We start from the raw sequence: 24534 nt of genomic DNA, 5'->3' as shown, positions 1-24534 counted from the left end.
CCTTCCTGAGGAAAGAAAGGTTTGTGGCACACATCAGGTCCCCCTGGGACCTACTCTTGGGACCTACACCAGAGCAAGCAGTTCTCCAAATGTCTGGCTTTGAAACCAAGGGGACTTCCATCCGGGAGAATGACACGGCTGTAGAGAATGGAGATGGTGCTTCTCAGACCTGGTCCTGTGCTGGCTGACTTACTCTGGGACCCCATGCAAAGGCAGCAGTTTGCAAAACGCCTCGATCATATGTGAAGGAGATTCATTTGCTCATCTTAAAGCATCTGCCAAAGGGGTTAAAGCTTGTTGGGACTCCCTTCAGGGACCGGAGCCGCAGGGGCGGGGGCGCACCATTTTAAAATTCTCCACCTTGCTCATGCCCACACTGGTGGGCTGTTTTGTACTCTAACCTGCTAGTGTGCTATGCACTTGTTGCAGACTACCACATCCCCAGCTCCCTGGGGCACTGGGTTCTTGTGGCCATAGGGGATTGCATTTCTGGGCCCATGCGTCTAAAACAGTCAGACCATTTGACAGATACCATAGATGTCGGAAGTTAAACAGTGAGGTTCAGTGCTTAAACTGGGCCACCCGTTTGAGAATTGGAGAGACTGTTTCACCTAACAAATGGTCAGGCAAAAAGAGGAAACACAGGAATAGGTTCCAAAATGAAAGAATAAGATAAAACCCCCAAATCAAAACCATAACAAAACAGACCTAAGTAATTTACCTAACAAGGTGTTCAAAGTAATGGTCATAAAAATGCTCACAGAATTTGGGAGAATATGGATGAACATAGAGGAAAATTTCATTCATCAAAGAGAGAGAAAATATTTAAAAGGACCAAACAGAAGTCACAGAGCTAAAGAAGGCAGTAACTGATCTGAAAAATACACTAGAGGGTTTCAACAGGAGACCAGATCAAGCAGAAGGAAAATAAGCAGTCTGGAAGAGAGCCGTAGAACTGAGCCAGAGCAGTAAAATGAAAAAAAGTTTTTGTTTTTGTTTTTTTTTTAAGTAGGCTGCATGCTCAGTGTGGAGCCCAGTGTGGGGCTTGAATTCATAACCCTGAAATCAAGATGTGAGCTAAGATTTAGAGTTGGATGTTTAACCTACTGAGCTACCCAAGCACCCCAAAGGAAGAAAAAGAATTTTAAAATATGAAACCAGCTTAAGGGACCTATGGCACAACAACATTCGTCCCAGAAGAGGGAAGAGAGAAATGGGCAGGAAACTTCCTTGAAGAAATAATGGCTGAAAATTTCCGTAATCTGGGGGAGGAAACAGACACCTGGATCCAGAGAGCCTGGAGAGTTCCAAACATAATGAACCCCAAAAGTCCCACACCACAACACATCATAATTAAAATGTCAGAATCTTAAATGTAGTAAGGGAAAAACAACTTGTTTTATTTTTTTTTTTTTTAAAGATTTTATTTATTTATTTGACAGACAGAGATCACAAGTAGATGGAGAGAGAGGCAGGCAGAGAGAGAGAGAGGGAAGCAGGCTCCCTGCTGAGCAGAGAGCCCGATGCGGGACTCGATCCCAGGACCCTGAGATCATGACCTGAGCCGAAGGCAGCGGCTTAACCCACTGAGCCACCCAGGCGCCCAACAACTTGTTTTATATAAGGGAACCTCTGTAAGACTTACCAACACAGAAATCATGCCAGAAGGGAGTGGTAATGACATATCTAAACGGCTAAAAGGAAAACACTTTTAACCAGGAGCACTCTGCCTGGCAAGGATATCATTCAGAGTTAAAGGAACAATAATTTTGCAGACAAGCAAAAGTTAAAGAAGTTCATCACTACTAAACCAGCCCTCTGGGGAATACTAATGGGACTTCTTAAGGTGAATAGAAAGGGTACCAATTAGTAATAAGAAAACGTGACAGTAAAAATCTCACTGGTAAACGTAAATATATAAAAAGAAAGTGGATTAATCACGTACAAAGATAGTCTGAATATTAAAGTCCTACTAATAATGAGTATAACTGCAAGAATTAGTTTAAGGATTAAAAAATGTAGAAAATGACATTAAAAATCATTGGAGGATTACAAGAAGACAATTGTAGAATGTGATTAAGTTTTACTTGCTGTCAATTTAAAATATATGGGTATTATATGTAAGTTGTTAGTGTGAGCCTTAATGTTAACCAAAAGCAAAAAACTATCATATATACACAAAAAATGAGAACAAACTAAGCAAAGTCATCAGACCACAAGGGAGGAAAACAAGAGAAGGAACAGAAAGGAACTAGAAAACAATCAAATTGGCAATAAGTATATGTACCTATTAAAAATGTAAATGGGCTAAATTCTCCAATCAAAATAGTAGCTGAATAAATTAAAAGAAAAAACAGCAGCCATCTCCCATCCATATGTTGCCTATAAGAGACTCATGTCAGGTGTAAGGACATACATAGATGAGAAGTAAAGGGATGGAGGAACCTGTTCCATGCAAATGGAAACCAGTAGAAAGCTATGTATATAGAGAAAAGAGATTTTAAAACAAAGACTGTAATAAAAGACAAGGATGGGCATTACATAATGATAAAGGAGTCATTCCATCAAGAGCTTTAAACATTTGTGAATGTGCACCCAACATAAGAATACCTAAACATGGAGCGCCTGGGTGGCTCAGTCAGTTAAGTGTCTGTCTTGGGATCCAGGCCAGCATCAGGCTTCCTGCCTAGCACTCTCCCACTCCCCCTGCTCATGCACTCCCTCGCATGTGGGCTACTTGCTTGCTCTCCTGTCAAAATCTTAAGGAACATACACTGTGATCAAGTGGGAATTATTCCAGGGATGCAAGGATGGCTCATCTGCAAATCAGTCACCATGATGTAGTACATTAATAAAACGGATAAAATCATGATCCTCTCCATAGGTGCAGAAAAGGGTTTAACAGAATTCAGTCTCCATTTGTTTATTTCATGAAGTTGGAGAGCACAAAAATTAAAATATAAAAAAATCAGTTGCAGAGCGCCTGCTTAGCTCAGTCCTAGAGCATGTGACTCTTGATCTCAGAGTTGTGAAACCCAACCTTGGACATATTACTGAAACAACAACAAAAAAATTAGTTGCATTTTTATACAACTAGCATGACCTATCAGAAATTAAGGAAATAATATCCTTTACCGTTCCATCAAAAAGAAGAAAATACAGGGTGCCTAGATGGTTCGTTTGGTTAAGTGCCTTCCTTTGGCTCAAGTCGGAGTCTTGGGATTGAGCCATCCATCCAGCTCCTCCTCCCTCTGCTCTCCCCACTCCCTGTTCATTCTCTATTTCTCCTAAAGAAAGTCTTTTAAAAAAACCAAAAAACTCAGGAATAAATTTAACCAAGGAGATAAAAGATCTATACATTGGAAACTATGAGACTGTTAAAATTGAAGAAGACACAAATAAATGGCAAGGTCTTCCTTGCTAACGAATTGGAAAAATACTGTAAAAATGTCAGTATTACCTAAAGCAGTCTACAGATTCAGTGCCATCCCTGTCAAAATCACAATGGCTTTTTTTTTTCATTTTTGCAGAAATAGAACAAAAACAACCTAAAATTAGTATGGAACCACAATAGCTCTTTAACAGCCAAAACAGTCGAGAAAGAAGGAAAAAGCTAAAGGCAGCACTTTGTAATTTCAAACTGTGTTACAAAGCTACACTAACCAAAACAGTATGGTATGGGTGTAAAAACAAGACACTTTGATCAGTAGAATAAACCCAAGCATTTTTGGTCAAGTATTTTACCACAGACGAGGCTAGAATATATAGTGGGGAAGGAACAGTCTCTTTAGTAAATGGTGCTGGGTAAAGTGGACAGCCACATGGAAAAGTACGGAAGTGGACCACTGTCTCCCATCTCACACAAAAATCAACTCAAAATGGATTAAAGACTTGAATGTTGGTCCATAAACCATAAAACTCCTGAAAGAAAAAAGGCAGCAAGCTCTCTGATATCCCTTATAGTGATACTTTTTTTTGATGGATTCCAAAGTCAACAAAATAAAAAATCAATAAATGGGACCATATCAGTCGGAAACCTTCTGCACAGTGAAGGAAACCATCAACAGCCTACTGCATGGGAGAAAGTATTTGCAAATCATATATAAAGAACTCTGACAGCACAAAATTGGATCAAAAAAATTGGCAGAAAATCTGAATAGACATTTTTCCAAAGAAGGAATACAGATGGCCAACATCCTTGTGAAAAGAAACTTAGCATCACTAATCAACAGGGAATGCAGCTCTAAACCACAGTGAGTGATCACCTCACACCAGTCAGAATGGCTACTAAACAAGAAAAAAGCATTTGTGAGCACGTGGAGAAAAAGGGAACTCTTATGCACTATTGGTGGGAGTGTAAATTTGGTGCAGTCACTTTGGAAAACAGGATGGAGGTTCCTTGAATTACCATATGATCCAGCAGTTATGCTTCTGAGTATTTATCCATGGAAAACAAAAGCAGTGAGTCTACAAGATACATGTGCCCCTGTGTTCACTGCACCATTATTTGCAATAGCCAAAATGGAGGTAACCTAAGTGTTCGTTGATAGATGAATGGAAAGCGAAATTGTATTTGTGTACGCAATGGAATACTATTCAGCCATTAAAAAAAATAACAAAGTCTTGCCATTTGTGACCACATGGAATGATCTTGAGGGTGCACACGACATAAAGTCAGACAGAAATACCGTATGATTTCACTTGTATATAGAATCTAAAAATCAAAACAAACTCCTCGGTACAGAGAATTTGTCATTGCCGGAGGTTGGTGGAGGAGAATGAGTGAAAAGGGTGAAGGGGATCAAGGGACAGAAACTACCAGCTGTCAAATAAGTCACGGGTCTATAGGGTATGTAATGTGTGTGTATGGTGGTGGCTATAGTTAATAGTAATTATATTGCAAATTTGAAAGTTGTTTAAAAAGTAAAAAGTCTTCTCTAATCACCAAAAAATAATTTCTGTAACTTTATATGGTGGCAAGCGTGAGCGAGCATTATTTTCGTGTTCATTTCACAATCCATACAAATGTCACATCACTGCTTTGTACACCTGAAATTGATAGTGTTGTATATTATATTTCTGTTTAAAAATGATCTAGAACATCCAATCAAAAAATAAGAATAAACCCATAAATTCATAAAGTGATTACACAGGAATGAGTGTTTTTGAAGGAAATGTAGCCAGGTGAAGTGGGAGACTGGTGAAGGTGAAGGTGCCAGTGTTAGATGGGAGATGGTCAAGAAACAGGTCTTAGAGGAGTTGTTAACCTGAGTGTCCACTGCAGAGGTCCAGCCTGTGAAGGGTACCTCATGTGCTTAAGCGGTAGAGTGAGTCGCGTGTAGAACTGCCCTGTCCGGTAGAACTTACTGCAGCGATAGGGATATTCTGTGTCTTCACTGGATGCTGGGGGAGCCAGTCGCCACGTGTGACTGTGGCTAAGGTGATTAAGGAACTGAATTTTTAATTTATTTCAATTTAAACAGCCACATGTATCCGCTGGCCACCATAGGGGGCAGCACTAGTCTAAAGTGAGGTCTTCTTCCAACGAAGGATGGTGATAACGGAGCACGAGACAAATCCTGTCACATTTTATACATCATACCAAGGACTTGGGCTTTTATTCTGAGTATAGCTGTAAGCCATTGGGGAGTTGCAGTTAAGGTCATAGTGTGAATGAATTTATGCTTTAAAGAGGTGACCCTGGCTGCTGTGTTCCGAGTTAGCAAGGGCAGAACAGGAATAAGGAAGGCCAGTTTAGAGCCTCTTGCCCTGATCTCTTTAAGAGTAGATGAAGGAAGACAGACTTGGCTGTATTTTGGAGCAGGGGTGTTAAGACTTAATGAGAATTGGATTTGGAGCGTTTCTGTTATATTAGGGGTGGCTCTTGGGTAGATCCTGACCTAGATCTCTGGGCATGTCATTAATTTGATTCCAGGATTTGGGGAATTAGAGACCAAACTACATTTTATTTGACGGTCGTTACCAAACACGTTGTTTTAGGAGAGTAATTTACCGATTATGCTCTTAAGGTCTTGGGTTCTGCTTCACAAGTTGAACTAAGGCCTTTATTTCCTCATTTGCTGAGAAAGTGCAGCTAACCGGCATGGATTTCTGTGTTTACTCGAAAAATTTAAGTCTTTTGTGGCTATTAGTCCATGTCTACATTGGTATCTTTAAAAAATATCCAGGGATGCCTCGGTGGCTCAGTTTGTTGAATGTCTGTCTTTGGCCTCAGGTCATGATCTCGGGGTCCTCAGATCAAGTCCTGGCTTGGGCTCCTTGCTCAGTGGGAAGTCTGCCTCTCTTTCTCTGCCTGATGCTCCCTGCTTGTGCTTTCTCTCTCTCTCTCTCTCTCTGGCAAATAAATAAAAAAAATATTTTTTTAAAAAAAGTAATAAAAAATTAAAAATCCAGCTTACCTAAATTTTAATACTTATTTTGAGTTTTATAACAGTATTTCATAAGGTAAAAGAGCATTTCCTTCATGCTTCCTTTTCTTGGTCTTCAGGAAATATTTTGGCTCCCACTGTCTGAATGGTTTGACAGTCCCCCTGCTAGGGAAAATTTAGAGCATCTTTGAACTTCTGCAAAAATCACGTCATTGTAAAAGTCCAACAGTAATAATTCTTCTGCAGATACTGCTTACGTTTATGGTGACCACATTTTACAGGAGTAAAGCCTCGGATAGAAACAAACATGTTAAAAGAGCACAGGAAGCAGCCCTTGAGTCTTGGTCCTCTGCCGGTTCTGATATCCGCCCCCACCCATAGCCTGCCCTGCAAGGTCTGACCCTCTTCTCTCTGTGATTGCATTCAGGTGATGAAGGATTCGGCTCCGGAGCTGAATGTGAGTAGTTCCGAAACAGAGGAGGATAAAGAAGAAGCTAAACCAGATGGAGAAAAAGACCCAGATTTTAATCAAGTATGTGTGAAGCTGCTTTTTATTGTCCTACCTTCCACTGTTCTGAAAGCAGCCAGTCCAGGCCCCCAAACCTGGAATGTTTGTCCTCAACTCCCTTTGCTTGCCCTTTCTTTAGTTCCTTGGTGCGCATTCGCAGCCCTGATTTCTCTCAAAAAGCCACGAGCTACGTTGTTCCTGGATTAATAATGCATTTTTTACTATTCAGTAAGAAAGGTTAAAATACAACACAATGATTAAATCTTCTGCTGGAAAAGAAGCTAAAATGGGATCTGTATCTTGGTTTGTTATTTAATCATGGATTTTTTAAGTATGAAAAAATTAACCCACTTTCCCTCATTACAAACAAAACGTGCTATGGCTTTACTAATGGAGTCTGTGGAAGAGGTTTCTGTGTCTCTTAAAGTGTTAATCAAATGACCAGGCCAGCATTCATCTTTCCTATTTCATTATGATAAATTTAATTTTTTCCACCTCAGATCATCTGTCTGCTTTCTGTGTATTTTTTTTTTATAATTTTCTAGCCCACTTGTTTGGTTGCTTGATTATATTCATAGTGTTTTTGGAGAAAAGTAACTTAAGAACAGGAGATAACATGGGGATAGAGTTGATACATGGTATAGGTAAGTTTCAGCTTCTCAAAAAGTCAGACCACAGTGTTCAGGGTATTCTATGGATACCTTTAATTCATGGGATGTCTACTCTAATTTGAGTTTAGGTTTTGTTTTTGTTTTTGTTTTTTTCCAAGTTTAAACAGATGAGGCATGTGATTTCTTTCTTTACCACTTAAGTGCACTAAAACTAGTCAAATTACGATGAACCTCCTCCCTGAATGAGGGAAGGTGTTCCAGGGGCCTCTGCTGCATCTGTGCTGTTAAAGCACACAGTTCCCTGTGCTTGTTGGGCCATCGGTACACACCGATACTGTCACTTCCTTTTCAACATTAAGAAGGTCTGAAAAGCCCTCTTGACTTGAATTTTCGTCTCCCTGAGGTAAACTTTACTCATAGTTTTTCAGCCAGTACAGAGAGATAACCCACATTTGTTTTCCCTGGCTTGTTGGATCTCCTACGACACTCATTGTGAGCACCTATTAGAAAGGACAAAATCGGGCACTGGGTGCATCCCCCGCCGACCGTGATCTGCCCCTCAAATCCCTGCTTCACTTAGTCAGCACCGGTGGGTCCTGTGCATCAGAACGTACCAAACCTAGACATTTTATAGGAACGCAGACTGAGTTTTGACAGGACATCATAAGTACTGTGCTTGTTCACATGTTATAGGTGTAGGCCTTACATTTCTTGGGGTGGTTTTCGAGATGCTCTCTTTTTTTTTTAATTTTTTAAATTTTTTTATTAACAATAACGTATTATTAGCCCCAGGGGTACAGGTCTGTGAATCATCAGGCTTACACACTTCCCAGCACTCACCATAGCACATACCTTCCCCAGTGTCCATAACCCCACCACCCTCTCCCTACCCCTCTTCCCCCTGAGATGATCTCTTTATTGGAGTTGGCAAACAGAGCTTTCTGGTCAGCTTCTAACCATGTTTGTCATCAGCTCTTCTCATGGCCCCATGGCCTCAGACCATCCATCTTGCAAGGCAGAGATCCCCAAACTGGTCTGTTGGCTCGTTTCAGATGCTACATTAAAATCACGTGGGTGTTGGGGGGTGAGCACATCCACCGACTTAGGACACTGCTGCCTTACATTGCTTGGCTGGCAGTGAGATACTATTTCAGTGATTATGTCTTGGAAGTATGGTTTAATAATCAGTTAGAAATCTCATCTTTTTTCCAAGTCTGTTATCACTGACTCATTTTCTGTTCTTCTGGTAAATTTTGTAAATTGCTTTGTAAAGCTTGATATGTATGTTCATACTGCCCTTAGCTTCTGTTACTTTAGGCTTTGCTTTTTAGCCTGAGTTATTTAGAAAACCCTTTATATTTTCAAGTGATTGAGATTTTTTGGAAGCCGGGGTTTTTTTGAATGTCTAGTTTTATTCATTGTGGTTATAACCACAGCAATTTTTAAAGAGTGCATATAGAATTACTCTTCTCAGTTGTGGATGACAACAGATTTCATATTTACAAATATGTTAGGGAATGATGGGAAACCTTGCCTTTTATGCTGTAATTTCTTTTATATATACATTATAATTTTCTTTTGTCTTCCCTCTCCTTGTTTGGATATTGTAATACTCTAGAATGTTTTAAATATTTTATCCCTCAAAAAAATCTCAAGTGTGACCTTCCTTTAGAGGAGGAAGTGATACCAGAAGAATGTTATGGCTTTCAGAACTTCGGCCTCCTGACCTTTTCTTTGTGACGTGTTACCGTATCTCTGTCCAGTGAGAGCCTCTGCAGTTGCTGATTTAAATCCCTGTAATAGGAAAGGCTGCATCTCCACTTGTCCTTAATGGGGAGGAACAAATCCCTTTTTTTCCTCTAAGCTAGATCAACCGGGTCCCTTTGACTTTGACCTTTTCTCCAATTCAGGTTAATGATGCACCCAGTGTTAGATATCACTTAGGTAATTGAAAGCCATCTAAAACCAGTGGGCTGTTTTTTGTCAGATAAGTTGGATTTAAATTCTGTTTTGTTTTGTTTTTGACAAAATAATTCTGGGAAAAGCTTTTAGACCCATTTAAAATCAGAGCCATTAAAAAAAATATATCTTGCTCAGTGTCTAGGGATTTGTTATTTGGTTGTGTTTTGTATGTCGGTAGTAACATTATATTTTGTTGTAGATATTTTTATTCTTCCTAATTGTGGGACTTAGGTGCACCTTGACCTCCTGCAATTGAGGGAAATTATTAACTTTTTCTTTGTTTTTAACTCCCCTTTGCACTTAAGTTTTTAACAAATGTTAGATCACCGGTGTGTCTCTGTAGACTCCGGGCTAGAGCAGAACTTGGCTTTGCGTGGCACCTGGCCAGTGGGTGTCCCCCTGAGCCGGTACTCTTCTGTGCTTTCGTCCTGATCCTCCTCTGTTTTATAAGTCTCTGGAGCTCTGTTACTAATGAGTATGTGGCATCTGTGTCCATAATGACCCCCAGACCGCTCTGCTCATGCACAGCTAAAACTCAGTGACAACTGCAGAAACCGGAGAGCCAGGCCTGGGGTTACCTCATCCAGATTTAATTAAAGCAAGGGAAAAAATGGTTTAAAGAATCTTGTTTCCCTCATTCCTTGGCCTGGTTCACAGAGGACTCTTGACTGTTAACCTCCTTATATGAGGCTTTTTTGGGAATGTTGGAGAAAGACATTGGCTTCTTATCTATAATTTTTTTTCTGAAGACTGCTACATGATAAATTCCATACCCACGTCTGATAAATTCTGTACCCACATGTATGCCTGTACATTTTGTTAAATTATCTTCAGGTAGATGGTCACCATCATGACTTTTCACCTCTAAATACTTAGACCAACATAAATAAGACAGTGTCCTACGACCCAGGCTCAAATTTCTCAGGTATCCTGAATATGTCTAAAATAATACTTTCTCGTCAAACTAGCATTTACTGTATCTAGACTACTGGTCCTACCTCGTCACCTGACCCTTGTCTTTGACATTGTCAAATTTTAGGACAATTGACAATGTCACTTTTTGTCTTTGACACTGAGTGGACACCAGTTCGAATTCTTATGGCTTGTCCCACATCCTGGATTCATCTGATTGCCTCCTAACATTACTGATGTTCCTTTGTTTCTCCGTTCTCTACATTTTCTGTCCATTGGAAATCGGGTCTCAGTGTCTGATGAGATTCAGGTTTAACATTTTTCAAGACTATTTCACAGTCGAAGCTATTTTGTGATCCTGTCGAGACACAGTGTATCATCCTGTTTTTAGTTAAACCAAGTTTGATGTTTTTATTAATACGGTCTTTTGTTTTAAAGTTCTCAGCTGTTTCTGCTTAGCTTCCATGCCATTCTGAAGGGAGGAAAATGTTTAATACAAACATTAGGATTCAGGTTGTTTATGAATTCAATATAGCAATCTTAAAGTTCTTTAGTTTGTCACATGTGTGTTTTCCTGATTTAAGGTCAAAATACCATTTTGCTTTTAAATGTCCTTTATAAAGTAATTTAAAAAGAAAAAAAAAACTTACATGCAGTGAAGTCTATCTCCCTTATCTTCTCCCCCGCCCATTCCCCCCACACAACACCCGTTTTCTGTGAGCCTGCTAAGTAAGAACCTCCATCGAGTTTCCACTCATTGTTGACACTGAACTTCGAATGGTTAAGGGACCAATCAGTAAACCAGTTTTGCCTACTTAATGAACTTAGGAGCGTGGGTCACAGAGTGGATAATTTCAGTGCTTTGTTTGTTTTGGATCTTTATTATAGAGCAATGGAGGAACAAAGCGGCAAAAGATAAGTCATCAAAATTACATAGCCTATCAGAAGCAAGTCATCCGGCGCAGTATGCGACATAGAAAAGTTCGTGGTGAGAAAGCACTTCTTGTTTCTGCTAATCAGACGTTAAAAGAACTGAAAATTCAGGTGAGGAAAACAGAACTTTTGTTGAAGTACGCTTTGGACCTTGAGGACCTTCCTGAGTTGCTTCTCCTTAAGTTTATATACTTGTCTCTGTTTTCTTTCTTCGTCGGCCATTTTAATTGTAACCTCGTCTGCTCATAGTATTAATCCATTGAGCAGGGATTCTTTCAATTTCACAATAATGCCTAAATTGACATAAATCTCTCTTTTAGAAAGGCTTAAAATTTTCAAAATAGCTAAGAATCAGGGGCCCCAGACTGGCTCAGTTAGAAGAGCATGTGACTTATGGTCTCAGGGACATGAGTTCAGGCGCTTGGCTGAGCACAGTTCTTGAAAAATAAATTTTTAATGTTTTTTTGTGTTGTTTTTTTTTTTTTTAAAGATTTTATTTATTTATTTGAGAGAGAGGGAGAGAGATCACAAGTAGGCAGAGAGGCAGGCAGAGAGAGAGGAAGGGAAGCAGACTCCCCGCTGAGCAGAGAGCCTAATACGGGGCTCTATCCCAGGATCCTGAGATCATGACCTGAGCTGAAGGCAGTGGCTTAACCCACTGAGCCACCCAGGTGTCCCTAAAAAGTTTTTTTTTTTTATTTTTAAAAGATTTTATTTATTTATTTGACAGAGAGAAATCACAAGTAGATGGAGAGGCAGGCAGAGAGAGAGAGAGGGAAGCAGGCTCTCTGCTGAGCAGAGAGCCCGATGCGGGACTCGATCCCAGGACCCTGAGATCATGACCTGAGCCGAAGGCAGCGGCTTAACCCACTGAACCACCCAGGCGCCCCCCTAAAAAGTTTTTTAAACCAGACAAAATAATCAGGAATCTGTGTGAAGGTGAAAGTGGTTTGGATTGCGAAAACTTGAGCAGGTTCTGAGTAGCTTTACAAAAATGAGAAACAGCAAGAGCCATTTAACTTGCTGCTGCCAAGGCTGTTCCGGAATCATCGTTCCCTCGCTATATCGTGCCCTGTGTTTTCTTTTGGCCACTTGATAGGTATTCGATCCAGTTACCAGGATCTGCTGTGAAAGGGAAGGGGACAGGAGCTGCTTCATTGTTGGTTCACTCCGATGAGTCAGGGATTCTGTCACAGTATTTTTGGTGTCAGATGAGTCTTCCTGCTAGAATTTTAAACTTCCCTTTACCGTGTCTTATTATGGAGTGGTGTTTTCCAAATTGGTTTTTAAAGATTCATTTTAGATCACTTTCCTCCCCATCCCTCCCCGCCACTTCTCCCAAACAAGCATCGGTTTGCACATCAGTTCAGTGAATGCCAAGTGGGCATTATGAGAATGCTTCGTGATTTTGTTATTTCTGGATCTCAGTACAAAAGTAGTGTAAATGAGCGTGGCACTGGTGTGTCCCAAGATCTAGGCAGGAGGGGCTGATAAGTTCAAGATGTCCAGGGAGAAAATCTGGCCGCTAATCTGTTTCAGGCACTGATACATATCCAAAAAGTTGACCAGATTTCCCTCTTTGCTACTTTCATGTGGCATAGTTTCCTGGTTCTGCATTTTTTTCTTGCTGCTGATATTTATCATTGTAATTGAGGGAAAAGTACAGGCTTCTTTTGAGGGTGTTATATGTTCCAGATTGTCCTGGGGACATTATTTCCCTTGGTTGAACCCATGGCTCTGAAAATAAACGTGTTGGCATAATGTCTTTACTCTGTTATTGTACCTTTTACATCTGAGAAAGCTTGTTTCTGACTCCGGCTTTTTGCCTGTCAGTGGTAAACCTCGAACATTCAGAACCTTGAAATTACAAAAAGAGCCCCTGTGGATAAAGACATTCAAAAAGCCTGTTCTGCTTTCTGCTTTTATTATGGACTACCATTTTTGAAGAACAAATCAAAAGTCAGCAGAAATAATCCTCCGTGTAGGACCATGTTACCTGCACCGAGCTGCTGTTTGAAGCGGAGCCACAGTTCAAATGAAACCCCCGATGTGCTCTTCCTGGATGGGTCCTTTGCAGTGGTCTCCCCTCCCCCACCAGGGCTTTGAGGGCGCTGTGATCCAGAGTCCAAACAAAGGGCAGTGAAATGTAATTTTCCGTGGCTGCTCAGTGGTGGTGTCTTTGTATGCTTCCACTACAGGTGACCTTTTGCCTGGCAGCCTGGCCAGCAATGTGGTTTGTAGTGGGCATGCGTGGGACCCTCAATTAGTGGTGGTGGGTGAGGGTGGTTTTTGGGGGGGGGGTATTTTCAGTTTTTTTCTTAAAGTATTTAATGCCTTTTTTTAATGTTTGATAGAGCCTTTCTTCTGAGGGATGTTGCATTTGCAAGTTAACAGGAGGACAACCTTTGTAAAATTGTAAATGTTTTATTCTGTACACGGCCCATTTACAATTTCTTAAAACCTTAAGGAGCTTGCCTTGCCTGATTATTAATTCATCCACCTCTGATACCGTAAAGTAAATGGAAGTACAATTGATTCATCTCCTTTCACAGAAGATGTTCAGTGTTTAATTGTATTATTTCATTTTCCCCAAGATAGGTTTTGAGCGGGCGATGGTGCCTGCCTTAGAGAGGAGGAGACATTGGCACAGGTTAAATGGCTGGCAGCTGAAGGCTAACCGTGGGTTTCCTTATTTTAGCGCCTCCCCCCCCCCCCCCCCGCACTGTGGCAAGCAGTCCAGAGCCGCTCCCTGTTAGGGAACAGGGCTCTCGTTGTTCCTCGTGTGCTGCATAGATCAGGGATTCTGCACCTGCTTGATAAAGAGGCCCATATCAGAGTAATTATACTCAGACGTTTTCATGGTTTGTGAATTACTGTACCAAAGGCCTCCATGCCTTTGATTGTCCTGTTCCCTCATTCTGAAAGAGCGTTTTCTCCTCACTAGTGAGTACTTGTTTCTCTTCCATAGCATCCCTTCTACAGACCTGCCTGTGCCTCCAGCTGTCGAACCAACTCTTTCCTTCTGTCCTCCCCAGATCTGACATATGCCTTCTCCCAGCGTCTAGGCTACGTTGTTCTACCCTCGCTTTCTGAACCCCTCCGGGGTGGGATTATGCACTCACTTGTGTATTTCCAGCACGGAACAAAGCGCTCAACTCATGGTGGCTTCTTAATAAAAGCTTCATTAGTTGTTGGATGAATTTAATTAAGTGTCCTTGTCTGTGTCCTCAAAACGTAAAGTACTGAGTATCAGCCCCTCAGTGAGGGTGCTGGTGGCTGGAGCTGTGTGCTTTGTCCAACCTCGTGGGGTTTGGGGATGTGAGCAGGCATTCCTGTAGGCCAGCAGCTGTGACATCATCCACAGTACGCTGGCCCTAGACACCTCCACTGAAACTCTTTCTTCCTCCCGGGTCCCCTTTGTTAATCCTGGGCTGGCTGTTTCTGCCTGATAACTGCCAGGCCGGCTATGATAGACATGTCCTGGTAGTGCTTCTTACTAGTTTACGGTTATGGATACGCAGGCAGATCATTGATATCAGTGCCCGTGAACCACGGAGTTGTCTCTGGTTTTTGTTTTTGTTTTTTAAAGATTTCATTTATTTACTTGACAGAGAGCGCATATAAGCAGGGGGAGCAGCAGGCAGGAGAGAAGTCCGATGTGGGGCTCTCCCAGGACCCTGGGCTCATGACCTGGGCCGGAGGCAGATGCTTAACTGAGTCACCCAGACATCCCGATCCATCTCTATTTGGAGCTGATGTCCTTTTGTGAAGTCCAGTTAAGATTCTGGCCTAACCAGAAGGAACTGGGGGAGGAGGCCGCTGTTCTTACCCTTGTTCTTACTTTTCTGTGTGCCACTCTCAAAATCACATTTCTACTTAGGATCTTCCTAGCCTGGAAAGCTCTTGGGCCCTATTATACACACAGTTGGCTCAGGGTTGCTTTGTCCTTCCAGACAGAGAGTAGAGGAGTTGAGTGCTTATAAAGGTAGAATAGTTTTCCCACAACATCGTGAATATTGGTGTAATAAAACATACATGTCATAAAAATACACGAAGAATTGAATAAGTTATGAAGCATTATAAAGTGAATTCTCTTTAAAGATTTACTTATTTTGGAGGGAGGATGGGCAGAGAAAGAGAGTCTTTTTTTTTTTTTTTTTTTTTTTTAAGATTTTATTTATTTATTTAACAGACAGAGATCACAAGTAGGCAGAGAGAGAGGGGAAGGGAAGCAGGCTCCCTGCAGAGCAGAGAGCCCGATACAGGGCTCGATCCCAGGACCCAGAAACCATGACCTGAGCTGAAGGCAGAGGCTTAACCCACCGAGCCACCCAGGCGCCCCCAGAGCAAGGAAGTCTTAAGCAGATTTCACACTTAGCGCAGAGCCCAACACAGGGCTGGATCTCACAATCCTGAGATCTCAGGTTCCTGTCCAAGGCCAACTCCTCCTTGCCCACCCACTGGTAATTACTCTCCAGAAATGATAAAAATAAGACATTTTTGTAATGTTGAAAAAAATGTGTATTATGCATATGTTTCTGAATGTATTTTTTCATTTTTAACAATTGGCTTGAATTAAGGTGGAATGTATATATATATGGTCCCTTCCCTTAAGAAATTCATATTTTGGGGGCTTCTGGGTGGCTCAGTCTTTTAAGCGTCTGCCTTCAGCTCAGGTCATGATCCAGAGTCCCGGGATCAAGTCCCATGTTGGGCTCCCTGCTCAGCAAGTGGCTTGCATCTCCCTCTCCCTCTGCTGCTCTCCCTGCTCATTCTCTCACTCCCTTGCAAATAAATAAATAAAATTTTAAAAAGAAAGAAAAGAAATTCATATTTTGGTTCCTAGAGACAAGATCATCTAAGAATATACAGTGGTCTTAAGCGGAATTACATAGTTGAGGCTTGCTGAAGGAATTAAAACCGAAAGAAGAACCCAAATGGCCCGCTAGTTAATTTAAATATGGTCTTAGGAAAGAATTTGGACTTGACTTGACCAAAGAATGTCGGACCTCGGCACGATGAGAGCAACCATGATTTCCTTGCCCAGGCCCTAAAGCCAGAGGAGCCGTCAGCGTGCTCCTCCTTCTCCTAGGATTTCCCCGTACCCGTACTCTTGAGGGGGCATAGCACTCAACAGAAGGATTGTGGATATAATTGTTCTCTACCAACCCCCCTAAGGATGTTCCCTGATATGCTGGGATGATAGTCTCGGTGGGAGAGCAGCCAGTGGGCTGACTGTACAGAGTAGTATCTTGTAGTCTGAAGACTTGTTTGTTTTAAAGGATCCGTGTGTTCACTCATTCAGATAGGGCGTAAGTCGCGGTATTTTGCCTTATGCGCACTTTCTTTTGTATTGGCACAGATCATGCATGCGTTTTCGGTTGCTCCTTTTGACCAGAATCTGTCAATCGATGGAAAGATTCTAAGTGACGACTGTGCCACCCTCGGCACCCTCGGCGTCATTCCCGAATCTGTCATTTTGTTAAAGGTAGGTAAAGGCTCCTTACCTGAGGAAGTTCTAGAAGGTTTTGGTGACCTGCACCCACGCGTAAACTACTGGTTGACAGGGGTTAAGATGGCCTCTGGTCCTCGGCAGGGCGTGGTAGTGAGCAGCCGCCGTGAGTTTCTGCTGGCTTCTGGATTCTCCGGCTCTGGTTGAGCCACAAGAGACTGAGAGGAGGTCCAGACATCGTTGGTTCTTGTGGGGTTTTCATAAGTTTTTTTAAAGTAATAGATAGAGATTTAGCCTCTGCCCAAACTTGTGGGTCAGCAGAATTACTTAACCATACTTCTGTTAAACCGTCCTCTCTTTTCCTTGGTCTTAGAAGCACCAGCCAGTCAAGCTAGGAAGCAAATACAAGACGCGAGGTTTGGCCACAACGGGCAAAATACTTTTGGTTGTCTAAATGGGATTCTTGGCTAGACCACGGAGATTGACTTTGGGTAGAGTAGAGTTAGGAGAGGTGAGAAGAGTTTTAGAAAGGAGGGGTATCTGAGAGGTGGTCCGGGAAAACGAGTCATGAGCTGGCCTCATTTGCCAGTCCTTCCCTTACTCTCTCCCTATGGCTGGGTTGCCTCGCTTCCCTTTGCCTCTTCGGTTTCTGGGCTAGAAGTATCCCCACTGTGCCAAACACCACTGTGTCACATGGTAGAAGATTTGTCAGGTTTTTAAACTGGGAAGTATATGCTTTTCATACCGTGGAGCCTCAGTGCTGGGGAGATGCATAAGGCCCTTGACACCACAAAGCACTCCCGTGCCCACCCCTCCACCCTAGTCTGACCACCCTCCCCTTCCCTCTGTTCACTTTGCTTTTCCTGCAACTGTAGGTTTGGTGGAATTATTTTGAAGACGTTAAGTTGCCAAGTACCTAAGGACCCTCCAAAATTTCTGAAACGACCTGTGTTAACCAAAGGGCTTGCCCTTCAGGCGGGCAGCTAGAGTCTATGCTGGTCATTGGCCTCTTGGCCCGCGCAGCTCACCCTGCCACAAGCTTGTGTTCCATGCTGGCTTCTGTCCTGGAAAGGTGATGGGTGTTTTGTTCTGGTAGCAAGGAGGGACACAAATAAATGTCTTTTTAAGCTAACACATTTTTTTAGGGGACCAGTCTGACTTGGTTTCCATCTGATTTGCTTTGTCACCATCACTGCTGGCTTCCTAGCTCCTGTAACTTCCATCTTCACTTTGTAATCTTATGAGATCTAAACATTTCCTTTCAAAAAGTGTTTTTAGGAGCAGGAGAACAGCACCACAGATGATGTAGTTTTGGAGGTGATGAGTCTAGACCTTCGTTGTTGTTGGCAGGGGTATCTTCTGTTAGTCCTGGACGTGGCTGGCTGGGCCAGAAGTCTCTTCTCTGCCGGTGCTCGCATCTGTGTCCTGTGGCCACACTTGTCGCCTCGTGGGCCCGACCCATGTCAGGAAGGTCTGGCCTCCTCCTGCTCCAGGCTCCTGCTCCCCCAGGTCTTGAATTCTCTTCCTTTGTCTTTCTAGGCTGATGAGCCAATTGCGGATTACGCCGCAATGGATGACGTCATGCAAGGTAAAGACCGACTCGTTCAAGGAATTTGTTGCTTAACTTGTCAGAATGAGGGGGAATTACATTGAGTGATGCATTTACTTTTGACTTCAAGAAAAGTTCTACATGATGATAGGGTGGGATCTTACAGCATTTATCTTAGAAGCTCAGATCAAGGGAAAGATACAGACAACAACTAGGGAAATGGAAAGCCAAGAAAAAAGTAATAATTATTTAGCTGACCCACGGAAGCCTGCGTACATGTGAGGCTGTAAATGGAAGAGGTCTGTAAGAAGCCAAGTTCATTCAGATACCAGAGCCTGACACCAGAAGGAGGGCCACTGCTCACAGCCCCTCCCTTGACATCCTGTTACTGCTCTTTCCCCTACCTGTGCCTCCTGTGGCCACCGAGGTTGTGGGGCGCCTCTGGCCTTTGAACAACTTCACCAATTTCAACCATGAAGGCAAGAAAGAGCCTGTTCATAGCACTTAGGAAGAGCACTCCTGGCTTTTTGTTCAGATGCCGGCAGCCATCAGAGATCCCGCTCTGGGGAGAGTGGCCAATTCAAAAATGTCACCTACAGAAATCTGTTTTTTTTTTTAAGTGATTCATCTTCCTGGTACCCTTCAGGGAAGCTCTCCAGCGCCCCCTGAACAGAGTCCTTACTCTTCAGTAGGTGAGAGGGGCAGCTCCAGACCCCCTGGCATTGGGGGTGTGAGAGCATGGAACCTAAAGGCTCTGTCTGCAGACCGGGGGAAAAAAAAAAAGAGAGACCAGAAAAGCAGTTGATGCAGGAAGCATATGAAAGCTTAAAAATTAACTCTGTGTAATATAGAAAAACTATATAGCCAGGGGACTGGTTTGAAGGAACACTCAGAACAGAAAGGAATTCATGAAATTAAAAAACAATTGCGCCAAGGGCCCGATACCGTAAGTGAAAATCTAGGGATGGGAAGATCCTAAAAGCATCCAGAGATGCAAAGGAAAATGAGTCGCATTCATAGGGTGAAGAGTGAAGGAGGCAGGTGCGAGGAGCTGTGCCCACAGGCTTCTGAGGAAAACTGAATTCCAATCCGAATTCTACAACCAGACAGACTTTATTCTACCCTCATGTTTCATGGCTTTTTGTGAACACATGTGAGGCCTCAAAACACTTCTGTCCAGTGCACCGTTTGCCAGGATACGATGGAAGGGTGTGCTCCACTGAAACAAGGGTGTAAGTCAAAAAAGAATTGAATGTTGGAACAAAAACGTAGGAATCCAACAAAGGAAAAATGTCCTAGGAGATGGTGAAGGGGAGTCCTGGAAGAGAAGCTCTGCAGCAGACAGCATGATCGCCTCAAGCCCGGTTCGCGGCCGTGCGGGCTGCGGCGGTCCATGTCTGCAGGGCAACGTGGAAGTGACGGATGGCCGTCTGGAGGTTTAACGTCTTTAGAAGAGCTTCTGCTTGAGTTGGAGATAGTACAGAGAAAATGGAAGTCATAAATAATGCGGCAGTTACTAAGACCAAAAAGAAAGAAAAAAGTCCTCCCAAACAGGAAATGGAACCAAGGTACATGAAGCAGTTAGACTGCGAGTAATGTTCAGAGAGGAAAAATGTTGGGACTACCGGAGACCCAAGGGCTTAAAAACACCTCTGTCAAGAGGATACATGGGTTAAGGGGCAGGTGGTGTGTAAGACTTGGTAGAAGAACTAAATGTTTATCTTTCGATGAGGAAGCTAGTAGATATCCTCTAAAGTTAGGAACTAACAATATGGTTGACCCTTGAACAGCATGGCTTTGAGCTGTGCAGGTCCACTCATACATGAGTTTGTTGTTTTTTGTTTTGTATTTTTTTTTTTTTTAAGATTTTATTTATTTATTTGACAGAGAGATCACACGTGATCTCAGTAGGTGGAGAGGCAGTCAGAGCTGGGGGCGGGGGGTGCGGGGAGCAGGCTCCCTGCCAAGCAGAGAGCCTAACACAGGGCTCCATCCCAGGGCCCTGAGATCATGACATGAGCTGAAGGCAGAGTCCCAACCCACTGAGCCACCCAGGCACCTTGTTTGTTTGTTTTGTTTTCTCAGTAAGTGTACGTACAGCACTGTAAATGTATTTCCATTAACATTTTTCTCAGGGCGCCTGGGTGGCTCAACCAGTTAAGCATCTCTTGATTTCGGTTCAGGTCATTCTCTCTGGGGCCCTGGGATTGAGCTCTAGGTCAGGTTCCCTGCTGAGTGGGGAGTCTGATTCAGGGTTCTCTCTCCCTCTGGCCCTCCCCCCACTTGCTCTCTCTCTCAAATCTTTAAAAAAAAAAAAATAAAAGGAAAAATAACATTTTTTTTTTTTTAGCTTACTAGATTGTAAGAATACAGTCTGTAATACATACAGCCTAACAAAATATGCCTTGTGTAACTGTTCTCAGGAAAGCTTCCAGTCAACTTTTGGGGGAGTCTAAAAGTAAATGTAGATATTTGACCATGTAGTGAATCAGTGCTTCCAACCCTGAGTTGTTCAGGGGTCAACTGAATAAGCACATTCTCAGTCCAGAAGAAAGGGCTACCTGAGTCCTGAGTGGTTCATTCTAGAGAGCGGGGGGTGGGGGTGGTGAGGGGGGGACAACACATCTCCAGAGGGCTTTCTCCAGACCTGCCTCCCCTGGTGTCCTGTAAAAGCTCTCTCCAGTTACAGCCATTCCTTTACTGTTTGACTTTTCAAATGACGCACGTGTGTTGCTTTGATGAAAATAAGACAAGCAGAAAGATCATCATCTGTTTATTCTCACCCAAAACGTCAAAAGTAATCCTTATGGGTGAGTAAGGTAATGAGAAGTTCCTTTAAAATTTCTGTCTTTAGGCAGCAAAGTGATATTACTGTTGTCTGTTCCAGCAATGTTTTCATCTTGGAATTATTTCTCTCTCTCTCTCTCTTTTTCCAGTATGTATGCCGGAAGAAGGGTTTAAAGGTAAGTTACATTTGTCATGTTTTGTTCATGAATGTCAAGAGTCCTACTGTAATTTTCTCTTAAAGCGAAGGCTATAATTTGATTTTAAAATTTAATCCAATCTGAGTCTCATGACTGAAGTTAATTTTAGTTAAATGCATTTTTTATTCAAGCTTCTTCATTATCGTTTTCAGCACTCGGGCCTCAGATAGGGCATGTGTGTTCACAGGATCTACTGCCAGATGTCCATTTTGCTTTCCCCTTCCTGGTCGGAGGGTCAGGGTGGGCGGGGAGGTTGGGGATTAGCCCGCGGCGATTCGCATTTATATTTACTCTTCCCAGTTCCTTCTGCCAGTTTCATCTTAGAGGAAAACAGTTTGTGTATCGCTGGTAAGAATTAGAGGAAAGGAATTTGCTGAATTCTATCCGCTTTAATGAAAAGGTTTCGTTCATCTGTGGCGGACCCAGGCATTTCTTGCAGAATTACTTCGGATGGAGACGCACTGGTGTGTTGTCACCTCATGGCCACTGTAGTTGTGTACGCCAGTAATACTTACTAATTTGTCAAATACAGACCTTTGATATTTACAGATTTAACTCTTGCCATCCTGAATCTTTCTGGCCTACTCCAGAGGTCCATGGCAGCTTGTGATTTTGCCAAGGAATGAGTTCGAATCAGATACCAGGGATTCTTTGCTAAAGCAAAGAGTGAGCAAAGCTCTGGCCTAAATAAAGCCTTCCTGTCAATGCAGCTTTGCTGCCTACACGTTACCATTACAAAGACCTCCTGATGTGGTTAAAACAAAGCAAAACAAAGCAAAAAATTTCTTTATGAAACATGGGCATCAAATGAAAGCATCAGTGAAATCTGATTAACGTGTGTGAAGATACTGCGTAGGAAACACATGGCTTTCGACAGAAATATGATTTAGCCGAAAGCCTGGCGTCTGCTGATATTTTTTCTTACCCTTCAGCGTCAAGGGGCTGTTAAGTTGGATATTCCCTGTTGATGATGCGTTCTTGGCAAATGGAGTGCAGGAACTCTTACTTTTCAGTTCACAGCTGTACCTCCACGTGTTTCTTTTCCCAGGTACTGGTCTACTCGGACATTAATCTCTTGAACACTTGCTGACGGCTGAAGAAATGACCAGAAGGGAAGCGAGGAGCTTGGCATGTTAGGGCATTACCGAAAAAGTGGATTGAAGAATTAAACCATTCTAGGACTCTTCCAGAAGGCAGAGAACTCTTCCGAAGTGACTGTCCCAAATGCCTTATGTCAAATAAAGCAGATTGCACTGAAGGACATCAGACTTGAAGGAAATGTTTCAAATTTTATATTTAAGGGAGGGTGGTGGGTGGGCGGGGGCAAGTGCGGATCGAACCAGTTTAGTAGCAGTAACAGTAAATCATGTTTACATATGAGATTTATAGTCACGGGAGGGAATAAAGTTCTGTTATATTTCCTTGCTCGAATTTCATACCAGATGCATTGGTCCATAAAGGATTTGTATCACAGTAGAGGGGACAACATTCTGCTCTGAACTAAAAAGTAATTCTTTAGAGACATAACCTGCTTACCAATACCTGTCTTTGATTCATATTTTACTTTCAATAAAGCATGAAAGTGAAGAACTTGCCGTCCTTGTGGAAAAGTGTCTTCAGATTAGCCTCCTCTGCGCGCCGGCCCCAGCGCACCCGCGTACACACAGTCCAGCGGTCCCTCTCTCGGCGTTGGGTCAAGGCGGAGGCACCCAGATGTCTCCTGCCTCGGCTTGGGCTTCCGTGCTCTGGCTTTCATGCATTCAGAATGGATGGCGAATGTCTGTCGTGTGGTAGCATCTTCCTCCAGTTTTGCTCTTTATTCAGAATCGGGAAATCGAGTACACCTCGCACTTTTGAAAAATCTGACCACCTGCCTTATCAGAAGAGTAACAGTGGACTGAAGCACGTTCGGATAACACAAGGTTTTTCTAAAATGTCTTCTTCCTATTCTCCAGGTCTACCGTTTCTTGGATCGTGCCTCTGTTTTTGAAACATTCCTCTGAAATGTCCGGAAAGGAGCTTTTAGATCACTTTGTTTAAACAAAAAAGTGTATGGATGGGGTGTGTTGTTGTAGCCAACCCAGGATTATGGTTATGAACGGCACACAACGGAAATAACAATCTTAAGAATATTGGGGGGGTGGTAAATGGCCCTTAGGATGAGTGGGTCTCACCGCTTTCTGGTAAGTGTGTGCCCGTGTTTGCGGCAGAGATGCTGAGTCACACGTCTCTTGTGAACACATTTTTAAAGTCTTGGGTTTGTGCTAGGCTCCGCCCTCCCCCCATTTATTCCCCTGAAGATTTAAACTCAAATAATGGATGGGGGAAGCAGGTTTCAATTTGAGGACCGGTAACCTTTTGAATAGCTCTTTTTATCTGAGTAATTATGGCTGTTTGGTAAAATTACAACTTCTTGCTTGTGTTTCCCCTGTGTGTGTGCAGTGTCTCCAGTCTGTGCCCCCTGACAGGGCGGGGTGGGTGGGGCGTTTCATGAGCCTGAGTGGGAGAGTGGGAGCTGCACACTGGAAAGCCGCCCTAGGAACCAGCTGCTCCCATCTTGAGGTCAGTCCGGGAGCGGACTCCAGAGTTGAGATCGCCGATAGCTAATGCTGAGTTTTAGGGCCCAGTCTTTTATTTCACTCTAAAGAAATGAAGCTGGAACATAAAAGTATTAACATACTAATAAGCAGGTTACTCTCTCTCAAGGTGAAGATGTGAACAAATTCAATTAGTGTTCAGTGCAGCAGCTTCCCTTTCCATACAGAAAAGCTATTCGGCTGAAAAGAGGTCCTTTCTGGGGACTGACACGTGTCACCCCCAGAAATCAGATTTCTTTTAACCAGTTCGCTGTTTATAACAGTTTTAAAACCGATTACTTGAGTCTTTACCTCGCCTTATGCAACAATACAAAATAATAGCCTTTTGGAAGCCTGCCCTGGGGTGGGAGTGGGCAAGGTCCTGCTGAAGGTGACGCCAGGCGGCTGTCTTTCTCCTCCCCTGACAACTTACCTTGTCGGACCTGAGCGCTGTGGTACTTTATCAGAAATGCAGGAGGGGCGCCTTGGCGGCTCAGTTAAGCGTCCTCCTTCAGCTCAGGTCAGGATTCTGGAGTCTTGGGAGCTGAGCCCCGCATGGGACTCCCTGCTCAGGAGAGTCTGCTGCTCCCTCTCCCCACTCGTACTCTCACTTGCTCGCTCACTCTCTCAAATAAATAAAATCTCGGGGAAATAAAAT

The 24534-nt window shown here is 42.9% G+C and overlaps 1 protein-coding gene across 10 annotated transcripts in view; it reads left to right on the top strand.

Moving 5' to 3' along the window:
* Window positions 1–22895, top strand: part of USP48 (ubiquitin specific peptidase 48) — a 93486-nt gene extending 70591 nt beyond the window's left edge. For 8 of the 10 annotated variants that reach the window (XM_013047987.2, XM_013047984.2, XM_013047980.2 and 5 more), the window contains 6 exons: window positions 6817–6921; window positions 11271–11426; window positions 16678–16803; window positions 18307–18355; window positions 21253–21279; window positions 22349–22895. In XM_013047987.2, the coding sequence (XP_012903441.1) occupies window positions 6817–6921; window positions 11271–11426; window positions 16678–16803; window positions 18307–18355; window positions 21253–21279; window positions 22349–22371 (486 nt within the window). In that variant the 3' untranslated portion in view covers window positions 22372–22895. The remainder of the gene's footprint in view (window positions 1–6816; window positions 6922–11270; window positions 11427–16677; window positions 16804–18306; window positions 18356–21252; window positions 21280–22348) is intronic. The other 2 variants (XM_045063921.1, XM_045063922.1) reach the window with 2 other exon arrangements.
* The last annotated feature ends 1639 nt before the right edge of the window (window positions 22896–24534 follow it).

The sequence above is a fragment of the Mustela putorius genome, unplaced genomic scaffold (genome assembly GCF_011764305.1).
Source record: "Mustela putorius furo isolate JIRA1106 unplaced genomic scaffold, ASM1176430v1.1 tig00003853_pilon_pilon_pilon, whole genome shotgun sequence".
NCBI classification, from domain to species: Eukaryota; Metazoa; Chordata; class Mammalia; order Carnivora; family Mustelidae; genus Mustela; species Mustela putorius.
This window is presented reverse-complemented; position numbering and strand designations above follow the sequence as displayed.